A 23,455-nucleotide genomic window follows, 5' to 3' on the forward strand; every position below is an offset into this window, starting at 1 on the left:
TCTCCAAACCAGGGGACCCTACATGGGGCCCTTAGTGCAGAGGGGCTGTTCATTTGGCCTGGTCTCAGAGCTGGATGGAGGGATCTCAGAGGGAAGTACCTCTGTACACAAAACTCTGGTGTGCCTGAGATGCAGGGGTCCAGAGGCAGCCTCAGGCACCCAGAGCTGGCAGAATATGGCAGGACTGCCAGCTCAGAGAACTAGGGGGTTGACTACCTTCTCGATTTCACAACCAACGAGGCGGCATTGAAATCGGATCCCTGGCTTCTTCAGCCAAGTGGAGAGAAACCCCGGCTGCTTCCCACCATGCTAGTGGCCCACCACCTGCCAGGAAGGTGGGGGCGTGGCAGAGGGGGCGGCCACCATCTCCGCCATGGATCCGCTGACCTCTGTATGAGCCTCAGGCCTGGCTGCCTGGCTGGCTTCTGCAACCCACAGCCAGCATACAACCCCCCATGACCACAGAAACCACCGCTGCCTGTTCCCTCCTCCCCACTTGTTTCCTTGTGCCAGGAGCGAAGCTCCCAGGGACCCCAGCACCGGAAACAGGAAACTGCAGCTTTCCTGTCCTCTAATGAAGATCATGGCCACCCTGTCGCCCCCAGTATCCCCTGCCAAGGGGGCTCGGTCTCTAATCCCCCAGTCCCTGGTTGTTCACATGTCGGATGGGGATGCTTTCAATTTCCCTTTCCTGGTGGGTGGAAGATCCCGGGTGTGTGGGCACAGATGAGGAATGGCAGGCATTCCCCACCAGGCCGGCTGCTCCCAGCCCACCTCCCAGCCGGCCTCTTTCCCTCCCCACTCTCTCTTCACCCCACGCTTTATCTCCCTGGGGAGTGAGCTTCGTGTTCAATCCTATGCCAGTCAAGAAATGGGTGCCTCCTAGGTTGGGGGCCCTGAAAACCCTGATGTAGACCTAGGTCCACCTCCCATCTCTGGAAATCAGTGGGAATCAGATCTAAGCACTTAGAGACTTGGAACTCGGGAAGGTGGGTCAGGTGTGCGTGCTGCCATATTGAGCAGGAGTGTCCCAGCCACCCACGCTGGCCTGTGTCCATTTCCTCTGTAGAAAGCAAGCCAAGCTGATTCCTTGGTGTGGTAGAGTTGGTACCTAAGAGCAGAGCTAGGTGAACTAAGTGGGCATGGAGTATGAGGATGTATGATTTGAGCAGGGCCAGGGAGCAGAGGACGCCCACCTCTTACCACTACTTCTCAAGGGACACCTGAGACTCGCAGAGGATTGGACTTTTTCACCATGCGCCTTTGAAGAAGACAGTTAAAAACTGCAAGCTTTGCTCTTTAAGGAGAGCTGGGCCCATGTGTCATCCTTGTCCGGGAGGGCAGCAGGAACCTGGGGAAAGTCCAGACACAGAGGACCAGCCTCTACCAGTCCTAACCTTCCACATCAGCACCCCAACCCTAGCTAGACCCCATGGAGAGGGGATCCTGATATCAGGTACCTGGCAAGACCTGTCCACGCCTGAGACGTTGAAAATAAGAAAATGAACAGGAATTCCTTCCCCCATCACCTTGGGACAGACAAGCACTCTTCCTGTGAGTGACATTAATAGCCCCCTCAGATGAAAAGAACATGACACCTGTCCCTTGTCTCAGGGACTCCCGGTCCCAGGTCCAAAGCTACCCGCATTTCCCATTATTATCGATTCAACTACAGTTGCCTGAGCTACTGACAATCCTCGTAGCTTGATCAAATCTTAATTTGATTGAGAAGCACTGCTGTAGGAGACGAGATCTAAGGAAGACCTGTGAGTACTCAAGAGTCAGGAGCCACTAGCCGGGGCAGCAGAGCCCGTTGCACCTGCAGAGGGTAGTGATCTTGATTAAGTAGTGCTGTGTAGACACCACACTCCCCAAGGCTGTAACCCCTGGTCTGTGGCAGACTTGGTCTCCCATCTCTGCCCTTCCATGTGCACTTGCACTGTGCCCTTCATGAACTGTCCCTGTCACAATAGTATTAGTGTTCCTGGTCGGTGTGACTTGGTCTTAAAAGATGACAACCATAGAAAGGGGCCAGGACCATGAGCTGAGGTCTGTTTTGCTGAGACTAGCATGTAAGACCAACTAACATTGCACCAAGGTGCCATTTCACACCTGCAAGACACCCTTCATGTACTGGTTTGTTCCTGGTGATGCACCCTCACCCCCCATAGGTGAATTCCAATGTACTCCACCTCTACCTCCTGTCTGCCTCTCATTCTTTCTCTTTCTCTGACCCTGGCCCTGAGGCCACCCCAAAAGCAGGCGGCTTCTGACAGCAGGCAAGCTGCTAGGGTCCTTTGTCCTCTTGGGATAGAGGGAGGGGCAGGATGGTAGGTTCCTGGGCTTGAGGCACCTGTTCCCTTGAGCCACACTGCCCAGCTGCCCAGGAAGGGAGAGGGGCTCCAGAGCAGCTGAATCACTGGTACAGCTGTCTTCACACTGGCATTGTGACTGGCTCCTCCCAGTGTGACCTGGTGGTGCCTGGTCCCCCCATCTATTTTGCACATTTCACCTGCTGCCTGGCCACGTTTATATTCTCTCTTCTCTAGTAGGAATATTCATTACTCCCATCAGGGTGGCCCTGACTTGTTGAGGCTTTTCAGTACCAAATTTATGGTCATATCCTATGAGAAGCAGAGGTTGGGAAGCGCACCTCCTGTGATATGTGAGCCTACTGAAGACAGCCTAAGCATTCAGATGTTCTCTCAGCTCAGGTGCATGGGAAAGGCTGGCCTCAGCCACCGACTGGCATCAACTGGCTTGTTCCTGACTTCCGTTAGCTTGCTTTGTCACGCTCTCTGGGCTCACCTAAATAAGGTGACTCTTGTGGTCCTAGGTCACCAGCTATGTCTGTCCACCCGAGTGTCCAGAGGCGTTGAATCTCTTGGCTGTTTGTCTGTATCACAGCAGGCTGTCAGAACTCCTGGCTGGTACAGTGGGCACTGCATGGTATGGTAGGAAAGTCTTGCCCAACAATGAGGCCAACAACACGTCCTCATGGCTTTGTAGTCAAGGAAGTTGCCCCATTTTCTCACTCCCAAGAGACCTGCTTGTAGAGTTACCTCACCTCCACCCCTCATCTGTGTCAAGAAGAACATTTACTCTTGCCTGCCCCCCACCTCAAAAGTGGCTCTTCCCTGCGCCTGTCCAAGATAGGATGGCCTTTCATGGGGGAAAGGTAGCCTTGATGATGGTTACACACAAATGCCAAAACTTTTCAAACACAGCCTGCTCTGCGTGGCCAGTCGTCTGAGTAGTCACACCATACTCCTTTTCAGTTGTGTTAGGTAGGAGCGGCTGGGACCATCTTTCTAAAGCGTGCTTTTTCCATTTGTTCTTTTAATGGGAGAACCATTCCCTTTGTGTTTCCTCACGGTGTAAAGGAACCCTTAGCCAGGATCTTTCTTTTTTGTCTCCTGCCAGTGGCACTGTGACATAGTAGAGAAGGTGTTGACAAACATGGATACTCATAGCCCTTTCCAGACCATCACTCCCTGGCTGTGGCCCTGCCTTCCCCTGTTGGTTTGGTTTGATTTGGTCTTTAGTGTATACAGTCGGATTCCAGCCCTGCTGACCTCGTGCTGAGGCTCCGCAGCAGGACAGGGAGCACCGGCAATCACAGCCTAACATCTGGGTCTGGGGAGAGCTCTCAGTACTGTCTGTGCCCCACGCCATCCCACCTGTACAAGCCCCAAAGCCTCAGAGCCTTATGAGACTGGCACATAGTAGGTGTGTCGCACATGTGTTTGAGTACGTAGTGACTGGGACACACCCCCACATGAGAAGCCTGTTTCCAACCAGGCTGTGCCCAACAGGTTCAGCAGCATATTCCCAAGCCTCAACATGGCGGTGAAGCGGCGGGAGCAGGCCTTGCAGGACTACGGGAGGCTGCAGGCCAAGGTGGAGAAGTACGAGGAAAAGGAGAAGACTGGCCCCGTGCTGGCCAAGCTCCACCAGGTACAGGGGAGACGCAATAGGCTAAATGGAACAACCATTGCCACGGGGTCCTCCTTTCAGGACCTGCGGAACCAGGATACTAGCTATTTCCACCCACCCTGCCCCCTTCAGTGACAGCCCTGACTCCAAGGTCTTGTTCCCCAGGCCCGAGAAGAGCTACGTCCTGTGCGGGAAGACTTTGAGGCCAAGAATAAACAACTCCTGGATGAGATGCCGCGGTTCTATGGCAGCCGACTTGACTATTTCCAACCCAGCTTTGAGTCCCTGATCCGGGCACAGGTGAGACAAGGCTTTTCCCTTGGGGAATCATCTTTGTAGGAACCCAGTTCCCGTTAGACATAGCCATGCTCTGCACAGACAGCAACACCTCCCTGCACCAGGCTCTATGAAAGTTCATGTGTTGTCCTAGTCAGCCCTGGTGCCTGGCACTGATACTGTACTGGAACTTCTGTTGGGTATCCTCCATTGGCAATCCACTCAGTCCCAACCCTATGATAGACAGGGTTCCTTTTTGTTTAACTCTTCGCCCCTTGAGTTCTTCCTCCCTTGCTTAATTAAGCAAGCAAGAAAAGCCCTGATTGCATCTTTAGCTACCACTTTGACTGAGCAGATCCTTTGAGAGGCCAGTAGTGACTGCTTGTGAGCCCAATAGGAGAGTTCCATTAGCCAGAGACCACAGGAGTCTTAACTTTCAGTTTCCTAGGGAGGGGTCCTGAATAGGCTCTGAAATGCTGGCCACTAGATATGAAGTGCCCCCTCGTGGAGAACAAATGGGAGTGCAGACCAGTATGGGGGTGGCAGCCAGAAAGAGGGTAAAACCCAGTCGGAGCCCAGTGTCTCCTGCTGCTGGGTCCAATTGGGATGGCATGCAGCAGGCTCCTGCCCTCCTCTCGCTGTTCATCTTCAGGCTTGTTCTCACCACTGGCAAGGTGGGAGAGGCAGTGGTACTGGAGCCAGGAGCAGGGCTTCTGCACACAGACCTCCTCACTGATCGCGGGTATTGGCTTCCATCTCTGGACTCCAACACTCTCTGGCCACCAAGCTAAGGCTTCTTGTCCACAAATTCTGCCTGCCCTGCTTCTTGTCTTAGCTGCACCTCTGCTGCCCTCCAGTGGACATCATCATTCCCTGTTGCTTTCCTAGCCACAGGGGCCATGGTAAAGCCTGATTCCCACTTCCCAGCCTTCATTTGGAATGATACCCAAAGCCATGGCGTAGAATGCCCATCAAGAAGCCCAGGCAAGGTTTGGACTGGAGCCTGGACTTGCTAGTGACACGTTTTCAGTCCGGTGCTCTCTAGGGAGTGAGACAGACAACAGAAGCGGGAGGATGCTCTCCTGTAGTCCCTGCAGGTGAGGGCTGCCTTCCAGCTGCTGCACCCTCTGTTTGGATGAGGCCTGGATTTACAGGAGATCTTGGCCTGCTCTCTTTTGCTGACACCTGCCTCTGCTTCTAGTGAGCTGCATACACCATCCCCACCCCCAGATCCTTAGAGGAAGCTGCAGGGTGCCCAGGCTATGGGGTACCCCGTAACCAAGCAGCAGGGTAGCCAGGGTTGTTTACCACCTCTCCCTGTGCCAGCCTCCTTCTCACCCGGCTGCTGCTGCTATTAGTCACTAGAGAAGTGCGCATTCCAGATGACTCAACAGGCATTGTGTCTTAGGCAGGGATTGGGGGCGGGGGTACCTGGCCCGCTACAACTTAGCTGGGGATTCTAAAGAGACTTCCTAGGATACCATGTCCCACTGGCCCTTGCTGCACAGCCACCCTCCCAGTCCCCATCGTCTGGTTTCTTAGATGGAAGGAGAATCCTAGAGACATCTCAAAGTTGAGGTGCTTGAAGAATGGGGACACTTTGATGAGATGTGATGTCACATCAGGAAGTGGAAGCTGAGGCAGAAATGGCCTCTAGCCTCTGTGGAAAAGTCGCCATCTATCACATAGAGAAACCCCTCCACTCTTGGACCTGCCTCCCACCTCTCACCCAGTCACTCTCACCACATCAGTGCTGCTTTTCTTCCAGGCAACTTAACCTAGATGTGATAACTAGCAAAACTGGGAAGGGGTGGGATCTGGGGAGCTGACACCTCCCTTAACTGGACTTCTAGGGCCAGCTCTCAAGACTTGGGGAGCCAATGTCTGCTGGGTTCTTCTTCCATGACCAAAAGCCCCTGGCTCCTCTCCTTGCTTAGAAACAGCAGTAAGCCCCAGGCCTGCCCTTGCCCACATACTGCCCTCTGGCACCCTCAAATGTAGTCTCCCTGCCCAATCTAGCTATTTTGGTCTTGACAAACCTTTCTCTGTGGTATATATTTCCAAAAGCCCCAGCTGTGGTTCCCTACCCCTAGACTGCTGAGGGATAGATAGATAGGGTGAGGTCTAAGAGGCAGTGATGGAACAAGTGAGAGACACACCCCACCGCCTTCAGCCAGAGCAACCCACAGACCCAGAGCCAGGCCCTGCTTGTGCCTCTCACCTGCTTTGCTGACTGAGTGCTGTGTAGAACTGGAGTCCAGTTCCTGCCAACAACTCTTGTCTCCTACCCAGGTTATATACTACTCAGAAATGCATAAGATCTTTGGAGACCTGACCCAGCAGCTTGACCAGCCAGGCCACTCAGATGAGCAGCGAGAGCGGGAAAATGAGACCAAACTAAGTGAACTCCGAGCCCTCTCCATCGTGGCTGATGACTGAGCCCCTGTCCCTCAGGAGTCCTTAGACTCTTTGGGACACAGGTGACATCTCTATAGGCTTTGCTCCTAGCGGGCATGGATTCATGGACCTCCCAATGGCCAGGCAGTTGGAGACAGGTGGCCACTATTGTACCTTGCCAGTTCTCTGACTTAAATGTCTCCATGTCCTTAAGCCTGATACTAGGAGCCTCACAGGCTGCTGCTTCCCTGTGTCCAGTGCTGATAAGCAATGTAGAAAAACCCTGGGGCCTTTTTACTTCCAGAACCGTCCAGAGTGTGCTATAGTGTCTGGCCAACAGGAGCCTTTGGAAGGGCCTGGGCTTCCTGTGGAACTTGAAGCCTTAGCTGTCTACCTCCAGAGGACCTACTCTAGGAAAGCCACCATCCTCTCAGGACTCTTTAGACTGCTGGGTGAGGCACAGTGCCCTGGTCTCTCAGCCTCTCTGGGCCCTTCATGCCAACACAACCAAAGCCAGTCCCCTATAGGTCCAGCACAGGGACAAAGCCCAGGAGTTTAGCTTTCCCTTGAACTGGGGCTTTGTCTCTAGCTGTCCACTAGGAAATGTTACATGTTGAACTGCTGCCCTCAAAGCAAGGCTCTGTCTCACCTGTATTACTGGAATTTTATTTTCACTTGTTATTGGAATTTTATTTTCAAGTAAAGTTTTCCAGTAAAACAACAGTGTACTTTAACTGACACCAAGAGGGAGCTGTCACAGCTTTGCCACAGCCCTGCCAACTTGGCAGAGTGCCTTCACTCAGTCACAACCTGTGGCACTTACTGCCTGCCTGCTGCCTTCTAGAGAGAACTGAGGCCTGGCAAACAGAGAGGGTACAGCAGCTTGAAAGAGGAGGAGAGCTAGCTACAAAGACTCACACTTGGTTTGTTTTTCACTTTGGTTTATTTAAAAAACAAAAAGCCAAAAAAAAAAAAAAAAACCAACAAACAACTTTATATACAAAGTCGAACTGAAACCATGAATTATGGAAAGAGGCAAGAATTATGGGAAGTGGAAGGGGCTAGGCCAGGGCCAATACCACATTCTGAACATAAGAACTAGAGAAAGAAGTAAGTGCTGGTTCTTCTGGCAAGTTGGGGGCAGCTGGGACACAGTGTTCTATTGGCAACCCTGACCCAACACCAAATGCTCCTTGAATGGGCTCCATCACCTAACAGACACAGAGCCTGCGGGACTTGTGCCGCCCAGAGGACGGACATTCTTGGCTGCATCAACTCTACACCCATTCCTCCCATTTATTGGCATTAGACCTTGTTCTGGGCTGGAAATGCCTTTTCCTCCCGTCTTGCTCTAAAATGGACGAGGACAGGAGACAGCACAAGACTACAAGGGCCCTGGGAGAAATTCCAAGATTGAGGGCAAAATGACATTCTAGGGGTGCAAAGGACGTTGTATTTAGTTGTAGCTGGAACTGGAGTTCCTTACATATCCATCCACATAGCACAAACCCCATACTGAGTTTGACATCCCCTGCAGAGGCTGAGCACAGAACTCAAGCTACCCCTGCTGTGGCTCCCAGGCCCTGCTCCAGCTGCCTTCTGGTACCAAAAGGGCTCTAATGTCATCAGGCTCCATCGCAGACCTCACTAGGCAGCCACTCAGTTGCTAGGCGTTGGCTCTTCTTTCTCTACCCAGCTGTCAGCCTGTGTGAGCACATGAAGCAATGGAGGATAAGGCTTCTCCCATGTCCTGCCACTGGAGTGCAGAGCATTGAGAGTAGCTGAGTCTCCTAAGAACCCAGTATATGGAGGACTAGCACAACAAGGAAGGGCCAGGTGTCTCCCAGGCCTCTCCACAGAGGCTAGCTCCACTCTACTTCTGTGGCTTCACCAAAAGGAACTATGGCCACCCTTTAGCCATCTTACCTTCTCAACAATCCGCTGCATCTCAAGGTGCAGTGGGGTCAGGCGCCTGCGGAAGTCCTGCATCTGTCGCTGGAGCTGGTTCTTCTGTCGCTCTGCTGTCCGGGCCGTCTCCTCTGCCTCGGCCAGCCGGGCCCGCAGCTCCTGCATCTCTGCTGCCAGTGTCTTATTTGTCACCTCAGTGGCTGAGAAGCGGTTATGGCTCTCCTCTGAAAGGTAGGTGAGGACATGGCAGGAAGGCTCTGATCAGTCCACTGGAGCATTGGGACAAAAGCCTGAGGCCTAAGGAGTGTTGTCCCCTGAGTGGCTGTGACATCACACTCACCAAGCTTCAGTTCCAGTGTGTGAATCTTGTTCTCCAGGTATAGGCGGCCACTGTCTTGCTGCTCTGCACGCTGTAACAGGCTTCCCACATTGATGAGGCTACCATTGTGGGGCACCAGGCCTTTGTGCTCTGTGGGGGCAGCACCTGGCTTTGTGCTCTTCCCTGAAGGAGGCAGTAGATCCAGGTTTCCTAAAGAAGACATGCATGAGCTCAGGAGAATGGCCCACCACGGCCCCACTCCCTGCCGGCCACAGAGCACAAGACATACCGAAGAGCACGTCTTCAGGAAGGCCATCGTCCAGCACTTCAGCACGGCTGTACTGAAGGCTCCGGTACTGGCAGATGTTCTGTGCCACCACTCTACTAACCAACTGTTTGGCCTACAGAAAACACAGCAGGACACCTACTGGCCACATGCCTGCATCAGGGAGACCAGAAGCATGCAAGAGCTCTGGAAAGGCCCTCTAGAAGCACAGGCGAGAGAAGAGAAACTACCTGCTCTGCACTGAGCCGGATCCCTAGTGTGAGGAGGACCCTCTCCAAGTCTCGCCTGTGCAAGTAGCCACACCAGTTGGCATCAAAAAACACAAAAGCCAAAAGACAGTCCAGGGGGAGCACAGTTGAGGGATCCAGCTCCTTAGGCTACAAGGAAAGAAGAGAAACAGGCTTTACAAACAGTTCTCAAGGCTAAAGGGCACGACACACACAGACAGGCGCAGGGTTGACGGCAACAGGTAGACCTCATAAGTGGAGGTCGGAGCTGGGGCTACAGGTTTCTGTGGGCACATTCCCAGAACATGCTATGTTCCCTGATCAGCTCTCTCTGCTCTACCCTGACAGGGAAAGTGGAGTATTCTCAGGAGTCAGGAACACAATTGGTCTCTTGTCTAGGGAAGAGGTCACTGGTAGGGAACCCTCACCCAGGAAGGGCCAAGCTTCCCACCACCAGGTACAGGAGGAGACAAGATCTCACCATGTCCTGAAGAGAAGAATATTCCATCTCTGACTGGTTTGAGGCAACAGAACGAACCTCTGTTTCCTCTAGCTTTGCTCCTGCTATAGAAATCCCAAGCTCAGAATCTACCAAGGATGATAGTCTACACCCCTAAGAGCAGTGGTTCTCAACTTTTGTTTGTGAACCCCTTTCACAGGGGTTGCATGTTAGCTATCCTGCATAGCAGATACTTGCATTTCAATTCATAACAGTAGCAAAATTACAGTAGTGAAGTAGCAATGAAAAGTGAATTTATGGTTGGAGGGTCACCACAACATGAGGAACTGTATTAAAGGTCGCAGTATTCGGAAAGTTGAGAACCACTTCTGCTTAAGAGGAAGCTACCACAGCCAGCCCCTGAGAGCCACTCCCCCAGACACACCAAATTCGTCCTCTCCATCATCCCGCAGCAGCAGCAGGTCTGGGTCCAAGGCCATCTCACAGAGGTCCTCAGCCGCCTCGCCCCGGGCCTTTTCCTCCTCTTCTCCCCCTGAAGAGGGCCGTTTGGGCAGAAGCCCATCCTCCTTCTAGAGAAGCAGACCAAGATGGTGAGGAGGAGCAGGACCCTTCTAATGCTAACAGTTGCTTAAATGTGCTGGACACTGGTGGGCACTCTGTTGACCCACCATGTGCTCATGGGTATTTAACCATACCAGGATTCAGATCAGCAAGGGCACATGTAGACCCCTGAGGTATTTCTCAGGAGTCAGTCTTAGTTGTACACATAATTAAGCAATTACATGTAAATGACATATTTGGATAATAAGCCAAGTTACATTTTAGAAATGGCTAAAACCCAGTTTGTCCACCTAACTATCAGGTAATCCTAATTCCTGAGGATTCTGACTGGCATTTCTATGCTGCCATGGCTTATTAGACACACTTCCCTCGCTCTCTGGGGCCACTACCCTCACCCTGGACATACCACTTCCTGTGTGGCCACATGCAGAGATTCATGTTCCTGGGCCTCAGCCCATCTCCAGAGACTGGGTAACATAAAGGAGCAATGCAACTAGACATGCAAAGTGCCTAAAGCAGCGCCTGACACACGTGAGAGGCTTGAATCATACTAAGCATGACCATGTGTGGGCCTTGGGCCAGCCCAGGACTGAGAGCAGTACTCACCAGTGGGCTGTCTGACTCGGCAGCTGTGCCCTCATTCTGTACCTCATCCTTGGACACCTTCACTGCCTCCTCTTTGACAGCCTCCTCCTCTTTGACCGCATCTTCTTTGGCTGCCTCCTCCTTCTCAGGTTCAGGAGGAGACACAACTTTTTCTGGAAGGCTCAGCAGCGTCTTATAAATTCTATAGCCAAAATCCCTCTGCAGCATCTCTACAAACAGCTCAGCCAGCACCACTACCTGTTAAAAGAGGTGCAGGAACCATGGCATCAGGGAAGAGGACAAGAATGCCACACTATCCTCTCGTCTACTCATGAGCTCTCTCCCGCACTTGCCTCAAAAGAGATCCTTTCTTTTGGCCTCCGATCCTCCACAATTCCATAAAGAGACAGGTTGACACAGCGAGGACGGGCCATCACAGCAGGTTCTAGAGGAGGCGGAGGGGCCTCTGGGAGATCAGTGTCCACATCTTGCTGTGTGGTGGCCTCCATTGTCTCTGTGTTCTGTTTAGAAGTGTCTGCTTGCTCTGACACATCAGGAGCCTGTTCAGTAGCCTCTGCTTCCTATGACAATAGCTCAGATGTGACCTTCTGGGCCCTGGGGTCAGGGCACGTACTTTTGAGATAGGGGCTCACGTAGCTGAAATCAACTTTGAACTCTGGGTCTTCCTGTCTCCACCTCCCCAGTGTGGGAGTTACAGGCTTGTGCCACCATGCCCAGCTTCCCTGCATTTTCATAAGGCCCAGCCTTACCCCTGATGCCTCATGTGGTTGGGGAGCTGCCTCCGTGGCTTTCTGTTGGCACAGTGCCTCCCACTCCTCCAAAGTGGGCATGATGGTCCACACGTCTGGCAGGTACACCACTACTGTGTGTAACTGCCGGGGCGGCCCCGGCTGTAAGTACTGAAACTCAGCAAAGCGCCACCTGGTCACAGCAAAAGGAAAAGAAAGCCCTCAACTGTGACATATTTACCAGTATCACACAGACAAGTACCTCTGCTTCCAGTCAGCACTCCATGCACACATGCTGCATGCCAAGCCATGAGTACAGACATAAAGCCACACGCCAAAGCCTCTGTGGTTAGGCAACAGGGAGACGCAGTGAGCAGATAGCACATAGGAACACTAAGGCATTGAGGAGTACTGGGTGTGGCTTGGGGGGGTCAGCTGCCATCGATGCTCACAGCCCTGGGTTCTCAGTCATCTGTGAGCAGTTAGGAATGGGCAGGCACGAGCTGTGGCAGGAGAGAACCTAGAGGGCAGAAGCCAGGCTCCTGACACCCCACAGCGAGCTGGCCACATGGGGAAGGCCACTCACCATTTGGTGCAGGTGCTCAAGTCAATGCCAGTCTGGGCTTGTGCACAGCGGATGGCTGTGCGCACCAGCACCTGCGGGTCTGCCTGGGGGTCGAGGCCATCCAGGGAAGGAGACCACTCACCCCCAACCAGCACTGCCTCTTCTTCTTTCCGGCCCAGCAAAAACTGCAGAGAGATTGGGAATAACGAAACATGGCCTGCGTCTCCCACAGTGAGGCAAGGCAGCTGCCCAGCAAGAAGTGAGGCAGCAAGAAGTAGTTAAGGCCGCCACCACCTAGGGCTCTAGGGCCATTCACGCAAACCAGCCGCCTGACTCCTCTTCAGAGGAAGCATCTCTATGCGGTCCTCCTGTATAAAGTTAGGGCCTTCAGCTCCGAAACACCAAGTTTCTATGTTAATGCACAGAAGCCTAGCTGCTGAAAGTGTGGCAGACTGACCAGCCAGCACATCTTGCCTCCTGTAAGCCAGTGCTTACCTTTAGCTGCTTCAGAGGATGCTCTGGTGTCTCCCTTGGCTCAGCCATGTCATCCACAAACAGCATGCAGCAACGATAGAACTCCTCCAGGCCTGGGGAGGAGAGCAGCAGCACCTGTGTAGGGGACAACGTGCTCAGCCACATTATGTCCTAGTGAGGTGACAAGTCACAAGAGCCCAGTCAACTGACCTTGGAACTGTAAGTGGGGTCACTGTCCTCAGGGCTGGGCTCAGCACCAGTGTCTGGAGCTGCCTCCTTCTCTGAAGAGACCTGGATCCGACTTGGGTGGTGGAGGGAAAAGGGCTGGCCCAGAGGGAAGGCTGACAGCCAGCTCAAGTGAACGGAAAGGAAATCTGAGGGGACCAACAGGCTGCGGTAACGTCGCTGCAGTTCTAGGAAGTCACAGGTGGGACTGTAGGAAGACAGCAAGGCGATCCACTCAGCACTAAAGAAGGAGCATCTCAGAGCTTAGGAGCACTGGCTTCCCTACAGAGGATCAGGATTAGCTCATAGAGCCTTCATGGCAGCTTACAATTATCTGCAACTCCAGTCCTAGAGGATGACACGCTCTTCTGACCTCTGAGCACCAAGCATACATGTGGCACACTTATATACGTACAAGTAGGCAAGACACTATACATATAAACTTAAAAAAAAAAGTTGGTTTTTTGGTTTTGTTTTGTTTTGTTTTTTTAAACAAATCTGCAGTGCCAGCAGAATGGCTTATAGTGGGTAAAGGTGTTTGCTGTATGAGCCTATTCATCCCCAAAAACCCATGCAAACATAGAAGGAAAGAACCAACTTTAGAGTTGTTCTCTGATTCACATACATGCATGCCATCCCACCCTCCACCCCCAAATACATTGACACATTGAATGAATGGATTAATGAAGGAACGAACTAATAAACAAAACAGCAAAGACTACAACAGCATTTTCTTCAGCTTGAGAAATAAAGACTCTAATTAGGGATCTCCCAGGGGTAAGGATGGCCCCATCTGACCATTTGATTTATAAATCCCCATAACAAAGAAAGCCAAACTGGGAAAGAAAGAAAGAAGAAATCACAACACATGACACAGCAATGGTCGTGGCTTTTTAAGGGTTTAATTATGTCTATCTGTGTATGGGTGCATACACGTGTGTGAGTTCCCAGAGGCATCAATTCCTCTGGAGCTGGAGGTCACAGGCAGGTGTTAGCTGCGTCATGTGGGTGCTGGAACTAAACTCATGTTCTCTGGAAGAGCAGTATGGACCCCTAATCACTGAGCCATCTCTCAAGCCCCAGGAATGGCCATGGTCTTGATAAACAACTCACTAGTCAGTAAAAAAAAAATCTCAGGTACCTAGGAAAAACTGAAACTTCACATGACAAGGCCTTCCCAGAAACATACACATGCGACATGAAAGCCTAGGCAAGGATCTTACCAGCCGAATTCAATCTCTGAAACCAACATGGTGGAAGAAGAGAACCAACTCCTCAAAGACCCCCTGACCTCACACAGGAGCCCACACACTCGTAAAAAGTAATAGATGTACAATGTTCTTTTCAGAATGTCAGACTCACTGCTAATTAGAAATGAAAATCAGAACAGCACTTTCCCCCAGCAAAACTACAATGAAAAGGCCCATGAAGGCCAAGCATGCAGGCACACAGTCAAAAAGCAATCATAAAGGCCAGCTGTGCCAGCACACACGCTTCGTCCTAGCACTCAGGAGGCCAGGCGTGCTGGTACACACAGTTAATCCCTGCAATCAGGAGGCAGAAGCAGGTAGATCTCTGAGTCCAAGGCCAGCCTGGTCTACAGTGTGAGTTCCAGGACAGCCAGGGATACACAGAAACCCTGTCTAGAAAAACAACAACAATAATAACAACAAAAAAGGCATATGAAAACAGTGTTGGCAAAGGTACAGAAAACAAGGATTCTGTGACTTGCACCATGGTGACTGTGTAAGTGGACACAGACTCAGAAAAAGAACTGGTAATAGCTATCAAAATTAGAAACCAGGCCAGATATGGGGGCACTTGCCTTCACCTTTAATCCCAGCACTCAAAAAGAAAAATTGCTGGCATGGTAGCTCAGGCAGAAACAAGCAGCTCCTAGACAACTGAGCCTGCCTGGCAACTCCCAGGCCAGTCAGTCCCTGTCTCCAAAGCAAACAGCTAATCAACACCTGAGGAATGATATCTGAATGGTATTGTCTGGCCAAACACACGTGAACCCACACACATGAACAAATGTGCATGCACACATACAGAATAAGACTAACATGCATTAGCACAGAACCTACTTGAAGATACACCAAAACATGTGCAGCAGATTCCCACAGATTGGTTGGTTAGTTTTAGAAGAGGCCGCCAGTCTACACACATTCGCATGCGTCCAAATAGACCTAGAAAGCGTTGTTTGTGCAAGTGGACAGCCCTTCCCAGCCTTTACTTACCTGTCCACAGTATAGGGAGTGAGATGAACCCGGTAAGGAGACAGGTCATGCCTAGGTTTCTTAGCACCCCAAGGCTCTCCGCCAGCCCGCTGTTTGCGTTTCTTCGAGTCATAGTCATCACTGGAAGGTGACCCAGCACCAGAAACAAGAAGCCATATTGTTACATATGTATTCAGTATATAAAGAACTAGAAAATCCTGAGTCCTCAACATTAAGAAGTGAATACAGGGGCTAGAAGGATGGATCAGTGGTTAGGAGCACTGGCTACTCTTCCAGGGGTCCTGAGTTCAATTCCCAGCAAGCACATGGTGGCTCACAACCATCTGTAATGGGATCCGATGCTCTCTTCTGGTGTGTCTGAAGACAACTACCATGTATTCATGTACATAAATAACTACACATATATATATACACACACACACATTCATATATATGCAAGGTACAGCATATATACAAAAGGCTATTATAAGAAAGAAGAGCTTTAAAATACTGAAAGATAAGCCAGCAAGATGGCTTAGCAGATAAAGGCACTTGCCAAAGAGCTTAGTGACCTAAGTTTGATCCCAGAACAACCCTCCCCCCCACCCCCCCATGGTGGGAGGGAAGACCTAATCTCTTCAAGTCATCTGACCTCCACCCATAAACACTCAACAATAAATAAATGTAAAAAGTTTTAAATTCAAATATCATGGCTAGAGACAGGCTCCAGAACCTTTCCCTGTTGCGCATCCTGCAGGCTTAGTGTTTTAGATTTTTATTATGTTTTATGCATGTGCACAAGCCACAATACACATGTGGAAATTGGTTTTCTCCAACTATCTGGGTCCCAGAGATCAAACTCAGGTCATCAGGGTTAGTGGCAGGTGCATTTCTCTGCTGAGCCATCTCTCCAGCCCATGCTTTAGAAATTTAAAAGATTTATTTATTTATTATATGTAAGTACACTGTAGCTGTCTTCAGACACACCAGAGGGCATTAGATCTCTTTAAGGATGGTTGTGAGCCACCATGTGGTTGCTGGGATTTGAACTCAGGACCTTTGAAAGAGCAATCAGTGCTCTTAACCACTGAGCCATCTCTCCAGCCCTGCTTTAGAATTTTTGAGATAGTCTTCTACTCTGTAGCTCAGGCTGGGCTCAAATTTACCATGTAGCCCAGGCTAGCCTTGAACTCATGGCCACCAATCCTCTAGCTTCTGCTCCCAAGTGTTGGGATTAAAGATATACACCACCAATCCTGACTTAAAAGAATGCTTATTTTATTTTGGTTTTTCAACACAGGGCTTCTCTGTGTATCCTTGGCTGTCCTGGAACTTACTTTGTAGACCAGGCTAACCTCAAACTCAACAGAGATCCACCTGTTTCTACCTCCTAAGTGCTGGAATTAAAGGCATGTGCCACCATGCCAAGCTCAAATTTTTTAAAGAATAAAAATAAATATTTTTAACTGAATAAAAACAAGGGGACAACAAAACAATACCTTTTGCCAGTAATTCTACCCTTGAAAAACTATCCAAGTATTTGGGGACATGGGGAGCAGTATAAAGCAAAACACCAAGTTATCTAATGGAGCCCATGCCTCCTCACTGACAGCTGAATGTAGTGGCTGTAATAATGATTTCATCAGTAAGGCAGTCACCAAGATGCTGCTGCAAGAGTTCCGGGTTTCAGTAGTGTAGCTAATGGTAAAATGAGCTTGCTCCAGTCAATAGCACCCATGTAAGCAGGCCCTAAATAACAAACTAAGTGACAGAGTGAGCCAAAAAAAAGGCAAAGGTAGAGTTGGGAGAGGAGGAATTTATCTGTGGGGGTGTGTTCTCCAGTAGGCTGCCCGTGCTCCAGTGGATGGCCCACGCCTGTAGCCTTCAGGTAGCATTACTTGAACCCAGTAGGTTAAAACAGACAAAAGCAGACCATGAAGGTAAGCATGGAATGTTAGGGAGGTGGGAGGAGGGGGAGGCTGGAGTTCTATGATTGAGATACACGTGTGCATCATGAGACTGTCAGGGGAAAAGTAGAATATTCTTTTTTAAAAAGAGAGAGGAGGAGAGCGTTCAGGGCAGGAGGGCAGGAGGCTAATGGGGATGTAATCGAAGTGTGCTCAGACACGGGACAGCTGTGAGAGAATAAACCTTTAGAGAAGAGCATGCTACAGTGTGGGGAAATGTCTAAACAGAAACAAATACCTTGGGGTATTTGGGGGGAGGGGTGGGGGAGGGGATAGGGGATTTTCAGAGAGGAAACTAGGAAAAGGGATAACATTTGAAATGTAAATAAAGAAAATATCTAATAAAAAATGAAAAAAAAAAAAAAACCAAATACCTTGAATATCACAGACCATGTACTAGCTAGAAAGAAACTAGCAAGGTCACAGGAAGGTACAACAGGAACAGTGTTCCTGTGCAAAAACCACTTCCCAAACACTTTTTTTTTAAGATTTATTTATTATGTATACAGCATTCTGCCTGCATGTATGCCTACAGGCCAGAAGAGGGCACCAGATCTCATTACAGATGGTTGTGAGCCACCATGTGGTAGCTGGGAATTGAACTCAGGACTTCTGGAAGAGCAGACAGTGCTCTTACCTCTGAGCCATCTCTCCAACCCCCCATTTCCCAAACACTTACCTTCCTGTCAATAATAGGACACTCAAAGAAGGCTAGAACTTTACCCTTCAATGTTGCCATTCTGTTAGTCTTTTGTTTTGAGACAAGGTCTTAAGTAGCTTGGGCTGGCCTTACATTCCTAATTGCATGTGACCCACAGAGCTGTCAAGAAACATGTTAATGGTAGGAGCAGCAGAAACCTGGTTTGACTAAAGACCTCAGCTGCTCACAAGAGCAGTCCAAGGGAAATGTTATTCTGCACCCCAGAGCTGGGAGTTTAACATGAAGCTGGGCTAATAGACAAACCACCCATGTGACCAAATCCTTTACAAACTGGAAGTTTTTCCTCAGATTGACTAATTCCTGATGCCTCTCTTCCTACTCAATACGTTCTCTAAAAGCTGTAACTCTGAAGCACCTTGGCCAAAGTAACACACTGCAAGTGGTGCACCAGGACCTGGCAATCAAATGCATCTGGCAGCCACGGCTGGAATTTCAATTGAAAGCACAAGCCCACAGTCAATGGTTTCCAACCAGGTAACATAAACCCTCCAGGTACCTGTTATGGTTCTGTGCTGGAGGCTTTCGTAAGCTTACAGAATGGAGAAGCCCAGGAAGATATACTAGACAAGCATTATAGGTGCAAGCCATGTATGAGTTTAGGAATGGAGAAAGTGTAGAAAAAAGTGCCAGGCCAATCTCCATGGGACCACAGCAGCCTTTCCCTGAGAACGGATGCTAGCTTCTGCACAGGGACTGGCCATGTCACCTCCCTCAGCTCTCCTCAGCTCTCCTCAGGTTTGCCATGCTTACTCCAAGTGTTCCCCACTGAACTGCGTCTCAGCTCTTATCCGCATGTGGGAGACAGGGTGGTCCCCTTTCTGGAGTTATCTCAAACACATCACAGCACAAGGGATCTTTCTGACAATGGCAGGGTGCTATGAGATCAAAATGTATCATCAACAGGCTGGTGAGATGGCTTAGCAGGTATGAGCACCCAACTGCTCTGCTAAAGGTCCTGAGTTCAAATCCCAGCAACCACATGGTGGCTCACAACTATCTGTAATGAGATCTGATGCCCTCTTCTGGAGTGTCTGAAGACAGCTACAGTGTACTTACATGTAATAAATTAAGAAAAAATGTATCATCAAGAGTCTGACATTTCAATCTAAGTTGCACTTCAAGATTTCTATCACAAAGCAAAAACAAGTTCAAGGTTACAAGGAGATAAAGGTAGTCTAGAAATAAAAAAGAAGGCAGGTAATGATACTTGTATAAATCAGGTAATGGCTTGAAGATTCGTTTTCTTTTTCCACTTCCTTTGCATATATTGAATTTTCTATTATAAGAAGCCAAACGAAAACTCTCAAGGACAGTGAAGCACAACGGAGATGTGAACTTGAGACACAATGAGCATGCTCCTGGAAATTCCCCAAATTTGCAGATGATAAAGGACCACAGGATGTCTCAAGTGCCTGAATAGACCATGCTTGTTCCACATTAAGGCCAAGAAAAGTATTGGCACAGGACAAAGCCTGAACTACTGAATATAGTGTAGCCTCGTGTTGTAACACTATTATACAAAGTATACACAAAGAAGCCATCTTAAATTAGGAACCAAAACATTTTGCAACAATCCCTTCTTTGATGTTACTATTTTCTTGTAACAATTCCTGGTATCTCTATGTTAAATACTAGAAACAAAGGGGAAATTATATACTTTTGTAACTATCTGGGGCTGAAGCGCTGGCTCAGTGGGTAAAGTTGCTTGCATAAGGATCCCAGCATCCATGTCAAAGCTGACACAGTCTGTTGATCCCAGCCCTGGCAGGGGCAGGCAGGAGGATCTCTAGACCTTGCTGACCAGTCAACACAGCCGAAACGGCAAGCCCCAGTGAAACTCAACCTCTAATAAAAGCAAACAAAACCCAGCAGAGTACAACAGAAGACACTTAGCATCAACCCCCTGGCTCTGCACACACCTGGATACAAACTCATAAAACACATGCACATGTGCACACAAAGTCAAGACCAGAAAGCTAAAAAAATAAATAAATAAATAACCAATGAATGCATAAGCAAGGAAGGTCTGATGCCGCACACCTGTAAACCAGCACCTAGGAGGGAGGGAAGAGGACCAGAAGTTCAAGGTCATCCTTAGCTACATCCTGAGTTCAAGGCCAGCCTAAGCTACATAAGACTTGATTGAAAATAAAGTGTTTCAGCTGGGTAAGTGTGGGAACACACCAATAATCCCAGCACTAGGCAGGGAGGAGGCTCTCCATGAGGTCAGGCTGCGCTACAGTGAGACCCTGTCTCAAAAGAGCAAAACAACAAAAACTGTCAATGTGACATTTTGAAATATAAACTGTATTAAATCTCAGCTTTGCAGAAGTAGTGTATAAAGTTACTGTATTTGTTAAGTATGTTTCAATGTGTCTGTCTGCCTTTCAAAGAAAAGGGACTAGACTCTTGAGTGTCCACAGAAAAAGATATTAGTAGCAACAGGTATCAAAGGTGGCCCATGCCCCTAGAGGGAGATGTAAGGCCTGTTCATCCTCTTACCTTCGGCCCTGGTCCAGCCTTCCATGAGGACCCCGAGCAGGAAATCTGTTCAGGTGGCTCAGGTGAAGTGTGTGGGATGTCTGGAAGAGACTCAGAGCTGAAGAAAGGAAATGGCCGGTGACTCAAAAGCCCTAAAACCCCGTCCAGCTTCCTCCTCCTCTTCCTGTGTAGAGAAGTACCCCCTCTGTTCTAAGAGCATCTATATGAAAGGAACAAGTCCTTCCCTCCAGATTACCCCACCCTGCATGCCACCAGGACTCACGCTTCTGAGGGAAAAGGGGGGGAATTCGGTGAGGCTGAAAGATCAGCTGGGGCTGAGCTCCCAGGATCCCTTGCTTCTGGCCCAGAGCTGCCACGTGCAGAAGGGGAGGCGCTGGAGACTTCAGTAAGGGCTAGAGGAAAATAGCCGGCAAGTTTAGGGGATCCCCAGGTTGATACCATGAAGAGACATCTATCCCACCTCCTCAACAAAAAGGATTGTGCCCAAAAGTCAGACCACAAGACTTCCTCCTCTCCTCCCCATTGCAGAGGACATGCTAAGAAAAATACCTGGTTGGAGAGCGTCTGCACCTTGACAGCATTCCAGGGCACGGCCTGGCCTGGGTTGTATGCGGCCTTCACCAGCACCTTCTCCCCCAGCTGGGGCAGTCGACCCTTCACCACACTGCCAGCACACAAACCAGGAGGCCCCATCAGGAGGCACCCTGGACAAGTTATTCTGACTGCCCCCAGGAAGACCTTCTCCATCAAAATTTCTCATACCGTGCAGTAAGATAGCAAAGCAATGGCTTTAAAGAGGGGGCCCACCAGCACAGAGACAGAACTAAATGCAACAACCTTTCCGAGAACAGACTAGCCTCAAGCCTACCTTAGCTGAAAAAAGACTTCTTCATCTACCACCCCAAAGTAGTCATGCAAGCTGGTAACAATGCCTGTGAAGACTCGCTGCTTTTCCCCACTCTGCAAGAGAAGGATAGGTCAAAAGCAACAGGAAGTGACCTGAACAAAATCATGCTATGTCACTAGGGCCTCATCTCTAGCCACAGGGACTCGGCTCGTGGTATTACAGGAAAATTCACATGGGAAGAAAACCAGTGGGCACACAGCCTATCTGTGAAGAGGACAGACGCTAATACTTGACTTCATCCAAACCGCACCAAGACCTCTCTGGAGCCAGGTATTCAAGATTCCCCAACCTAAGAGTTGTCTGCGTTCCCCAACACTGGCCTACTACCAGGACAAAACCAAACCAACCAACCAAACAAAAAACCATTGTAACACAAGAAACAACACACAGCAGGCATCCAAACATACTAGGGTCGCCCCAAAGGGAAACTCGCTAGAAAGAGCACCCAACATACCTGAAGGTGCCTGGCATTTTGGGACAGGTCTGTGGCCACAGGAGGAGTAAGTAGACCAGGGGGAGGGCCCAAAAGAGATGTTGAAGCTGCGCCTATGGGGACAGAGAAGCAATCTCCAGGAATTGCACCTACTACCCGAAGCACTAGAAGATAGCCAGAGGATCTTATAAACCCAGAGGTCTAGGTGGCTCCAATCAGCTACTCAGACATTCAGAAAAACACCCAAGAGCCATAGTTTTTGAAACTGAGTCTCGAGCATGTTCTGAGTGTAACCAGTAAGGAGTTAAGCACCTGAGAAGTTGCGTCCCCCTGGAAGTGGGTTGATCCTCTGCCGCTTAAACTGGGACATTTGGAATACTGTCCTTTCAAGGTCTTGGGGGGAAACCTTCAATCAAAACAGAAAGAAGTTAGCAGCTCCAATGGAAAACTTCCATCTATTGGGGAGGGGGAGGGGGGATAGAAAATCTTAAGTAAAGCTTTTAAGGTGAAGAGGTGGGTCCTAAAATGGAAGAATGGAGAGGATGTAGAGGAGATGAAATTGGTAGTAACGTTACTCCAGTTTGTTCTCACAATAACCTAGTGGTGGGTGCTAGTGACATGCTGGTTTACAGACAAGGAAACTGGAGCTTTGAGATCCGGAGACTTGCCCAAGGCCACAAAACCAGGTAGTGACAGAGTGGGACTCACACCCAGGTCTCCCAACAACTTAGCACTCCTTTCACTATGTCACTGGCACCCCTTAGAGAAGCTGGAGGAGTGAGGGGCTGGAAGAGCTCCGGTGACATTCATTCATTCAAAAACATCCGCCAGAACACTCCACGCAGGGCCGGGGCAAAAAATAAAAATAAAAGGTGCGAGTAGCGGGTTGGTGATGCGGGCCCTCTCCCCGGAAGCCCGCCAGGCGTCTTTAGGACCCGCTGGTGGGAAGGGAGCTGTCCAGCCGGCCCTCGCCAAGCGGCCTGCACGCCGCTCCCTCCTCCTAGGTCCCGACCCTAGGCTCCGGCCTCCGCAGCCGCCTGCGCAGAGCTTTCCGGGCCGGGCCACCGAGAAGCCACCGTGGGAGGTTCACGGCGCGAGGTTTCTCCTCCTCCCGCCCGCCCCCAGGGCCGAGGCCGTTGCCAGGGCGACGGAGCTTGCAGTCCAGAGGGGCTCGGCTCTTTCCGCGACTGGCGCATCTTCGCCGTTCGGACCCCGCAGCCTCGCCACCCGAGAGAGACGGAGAGGCGGGGGCGCAGCAGGAGGCCCCCAACCCACCTGCGGGCCAGGGCCACGACACCAGGGGGACAAAGACACCCGGAACCACCGCAGCCGCCGCTGCCACCACCACCGGAAACGCCTCTCCGGAAGAGAGACCACTGGTCGGAAGCTGCCACTCTCCCGGATATGGTACCTCCCTCTTCTCCATCGACCTCTCCCTTCCCCCACACCAGCCTGCCATCCCGCTCCAACTGTGGAACGGAAGTGCGCCTTCCCAGATCCGATAATGCCTTCGGAAGCCGAGCTCGGTGGTGTCCTCTCTCAAGTGTCCCATCAGAAAAGTAAGCTCGAACCATTGGTTCCAGGTCTCAAAATGACTGGAACTGGACCCACTCCCACAAACACAAGGAAGGGGACTACCACTTACACACCCTGCTGTGCTCTACTAACCCCCAAGACTACAGCAACAAAAGAAGCAGGGCCTCCATTGGCTAGAGGAGGAGCGTGCCTACTGGGGGTC

The 23,455-nt window shown here is 50.3% G+C and overlaps 2 protein-coding genes across 10 annotated transcripts in view; one reads left to right on the forward strand and one right to left on the reverse strand.

Annotated features, from left to right (window-relative positions):
* Window positions 1–7,330, forward strand: part of Bin3 (bridging integrator 3) — a 37,876-nt gene extending 30,546 nt beyond the window's left edge. For 4 of the 7 annotated variants that reach the window (XM_030247901.1, XM_006519332.4, XM_030247902.1 and 1 more), the window contains 3 exons: window positions 3,816–3,957; window positions 4,102–4,236; window positions 6,505–7,330. In XM_030247901.1, the coding sequence (XP_030103761.1) occupies window positions 3,844–3,957; window positions 4,102–4,236; window positions 6,505–6,651 (396 nt within the window). In that variant the 5' untranslated portion in view covers window positions 3,816–3,843 and the 3' untranslated portion in view covers window positions 6,652–7,330. Of the gene's footprint in view, window positions 1–3,815; window positions 3,958–4,101; window positions 4,237–4,864 lie in introns of all 7 variants that reach the window. The other 3 variants (NM_021328.4, NM_001360404.1, XM_006519330.3) reach the window with 2 other exon arrangements.
* Window positions 7,331–7,533: 203 nt separating this feature from the next.
* Ccar2 (cell cycle activator and apoptosis regulator 2) lies at window positions 7,534–23,157 on the reverse strand. 3 transcript variants are annotated; one of them, NM_146055.3, is made up of 21 exons: window positions 22,993–23,157; window positions 22,030–22,123; window positions 21,739–21,830; window positions 21,246–21,337; window positions 20,927–21,041; window positions 20,640–20,769; window positions 20,378–20,474; window positions 15,209–15,328; window positions 12,954–13,176; window positions 12,765–12,878; window positions 12,291–12,454; window positions 11,726–11,897; window positions 11,309–11,536; window positions 10,977–11,213; window positions 10,234–10,378; window positions 9,831–9,913; window positions 9,353–9,499; window positions 9,126–9,237; window positions 8,858–9,046; window positions 8,536–8,741; window positions 7,534–8,313 (listed from the first exon to the last, which is right to left on the reverse strand). In NM_146055.3, the coding sequence occupies exons 2-21, from the start codon at window positions 22,085–22,087 to the stop codon at window positions 8,269–8,271; spliced, it is 2,769 nt and encodes a 922-aa protein (NP_666167.3). In that variant the 5' UTR covers window positions 22,088–22,123; window positions 22,993–23,157; the 3' UTR covers window positions 7,534–8,268. The 3 variants fall into 3 exon arrangements, with proteins under 3 accessions (NP_666167.3, XP_006518960.1, XP_006518959.1); XM_006518897.4 differs by having other exon boundaries at window positions 9,831–9,910; window positions 22,993–23,151; XM_006518896.4 differs by having other exon boundaries at window positions 22,426–23,075.
* Between the last annotated feature and the right edge of the window lie 298 nt (window positions 23,158–23,455).

This window comes from Mus musculus, chromosome 14 (genome assembly GCF_000001635.26).
Source record: "Mus musculus strain C57BL/6J chromosome 14, GRCm38.p6 C57BL/6J".
Taxonomy (NCBI): Eukaryota; Metazoa; Chordata; class Mammalia; order Rodentia; family Muridae; genus Mus; species Mus musculus.

Excerpts from the sequence above, each read along its gene's own strand:
- Ccar2 (NM_146055.3), bottom strand. The coding sequence starts at position 22,087 with ATGTCCCAGTTTAAGCGGCAGAGGATCAACCCACTTCCAGGGGGACGC. Across the intron at positions 20,475-20,639 it reads CCCCCTTTTCCCTCAGAAGC|CTCTGAGTCTCTTCCAGACA; the intron begins GTGAGTCCTGGT and ends TCCTTTCTTCAG. Across the intron at positions 8,742-8,857 it reads CACACTGGAACTGAAGCTTG|AGGAGAGCCATAACCGCTTC; the intron begins GTGAGTGTGATG and ends CCTACCTTTCAG.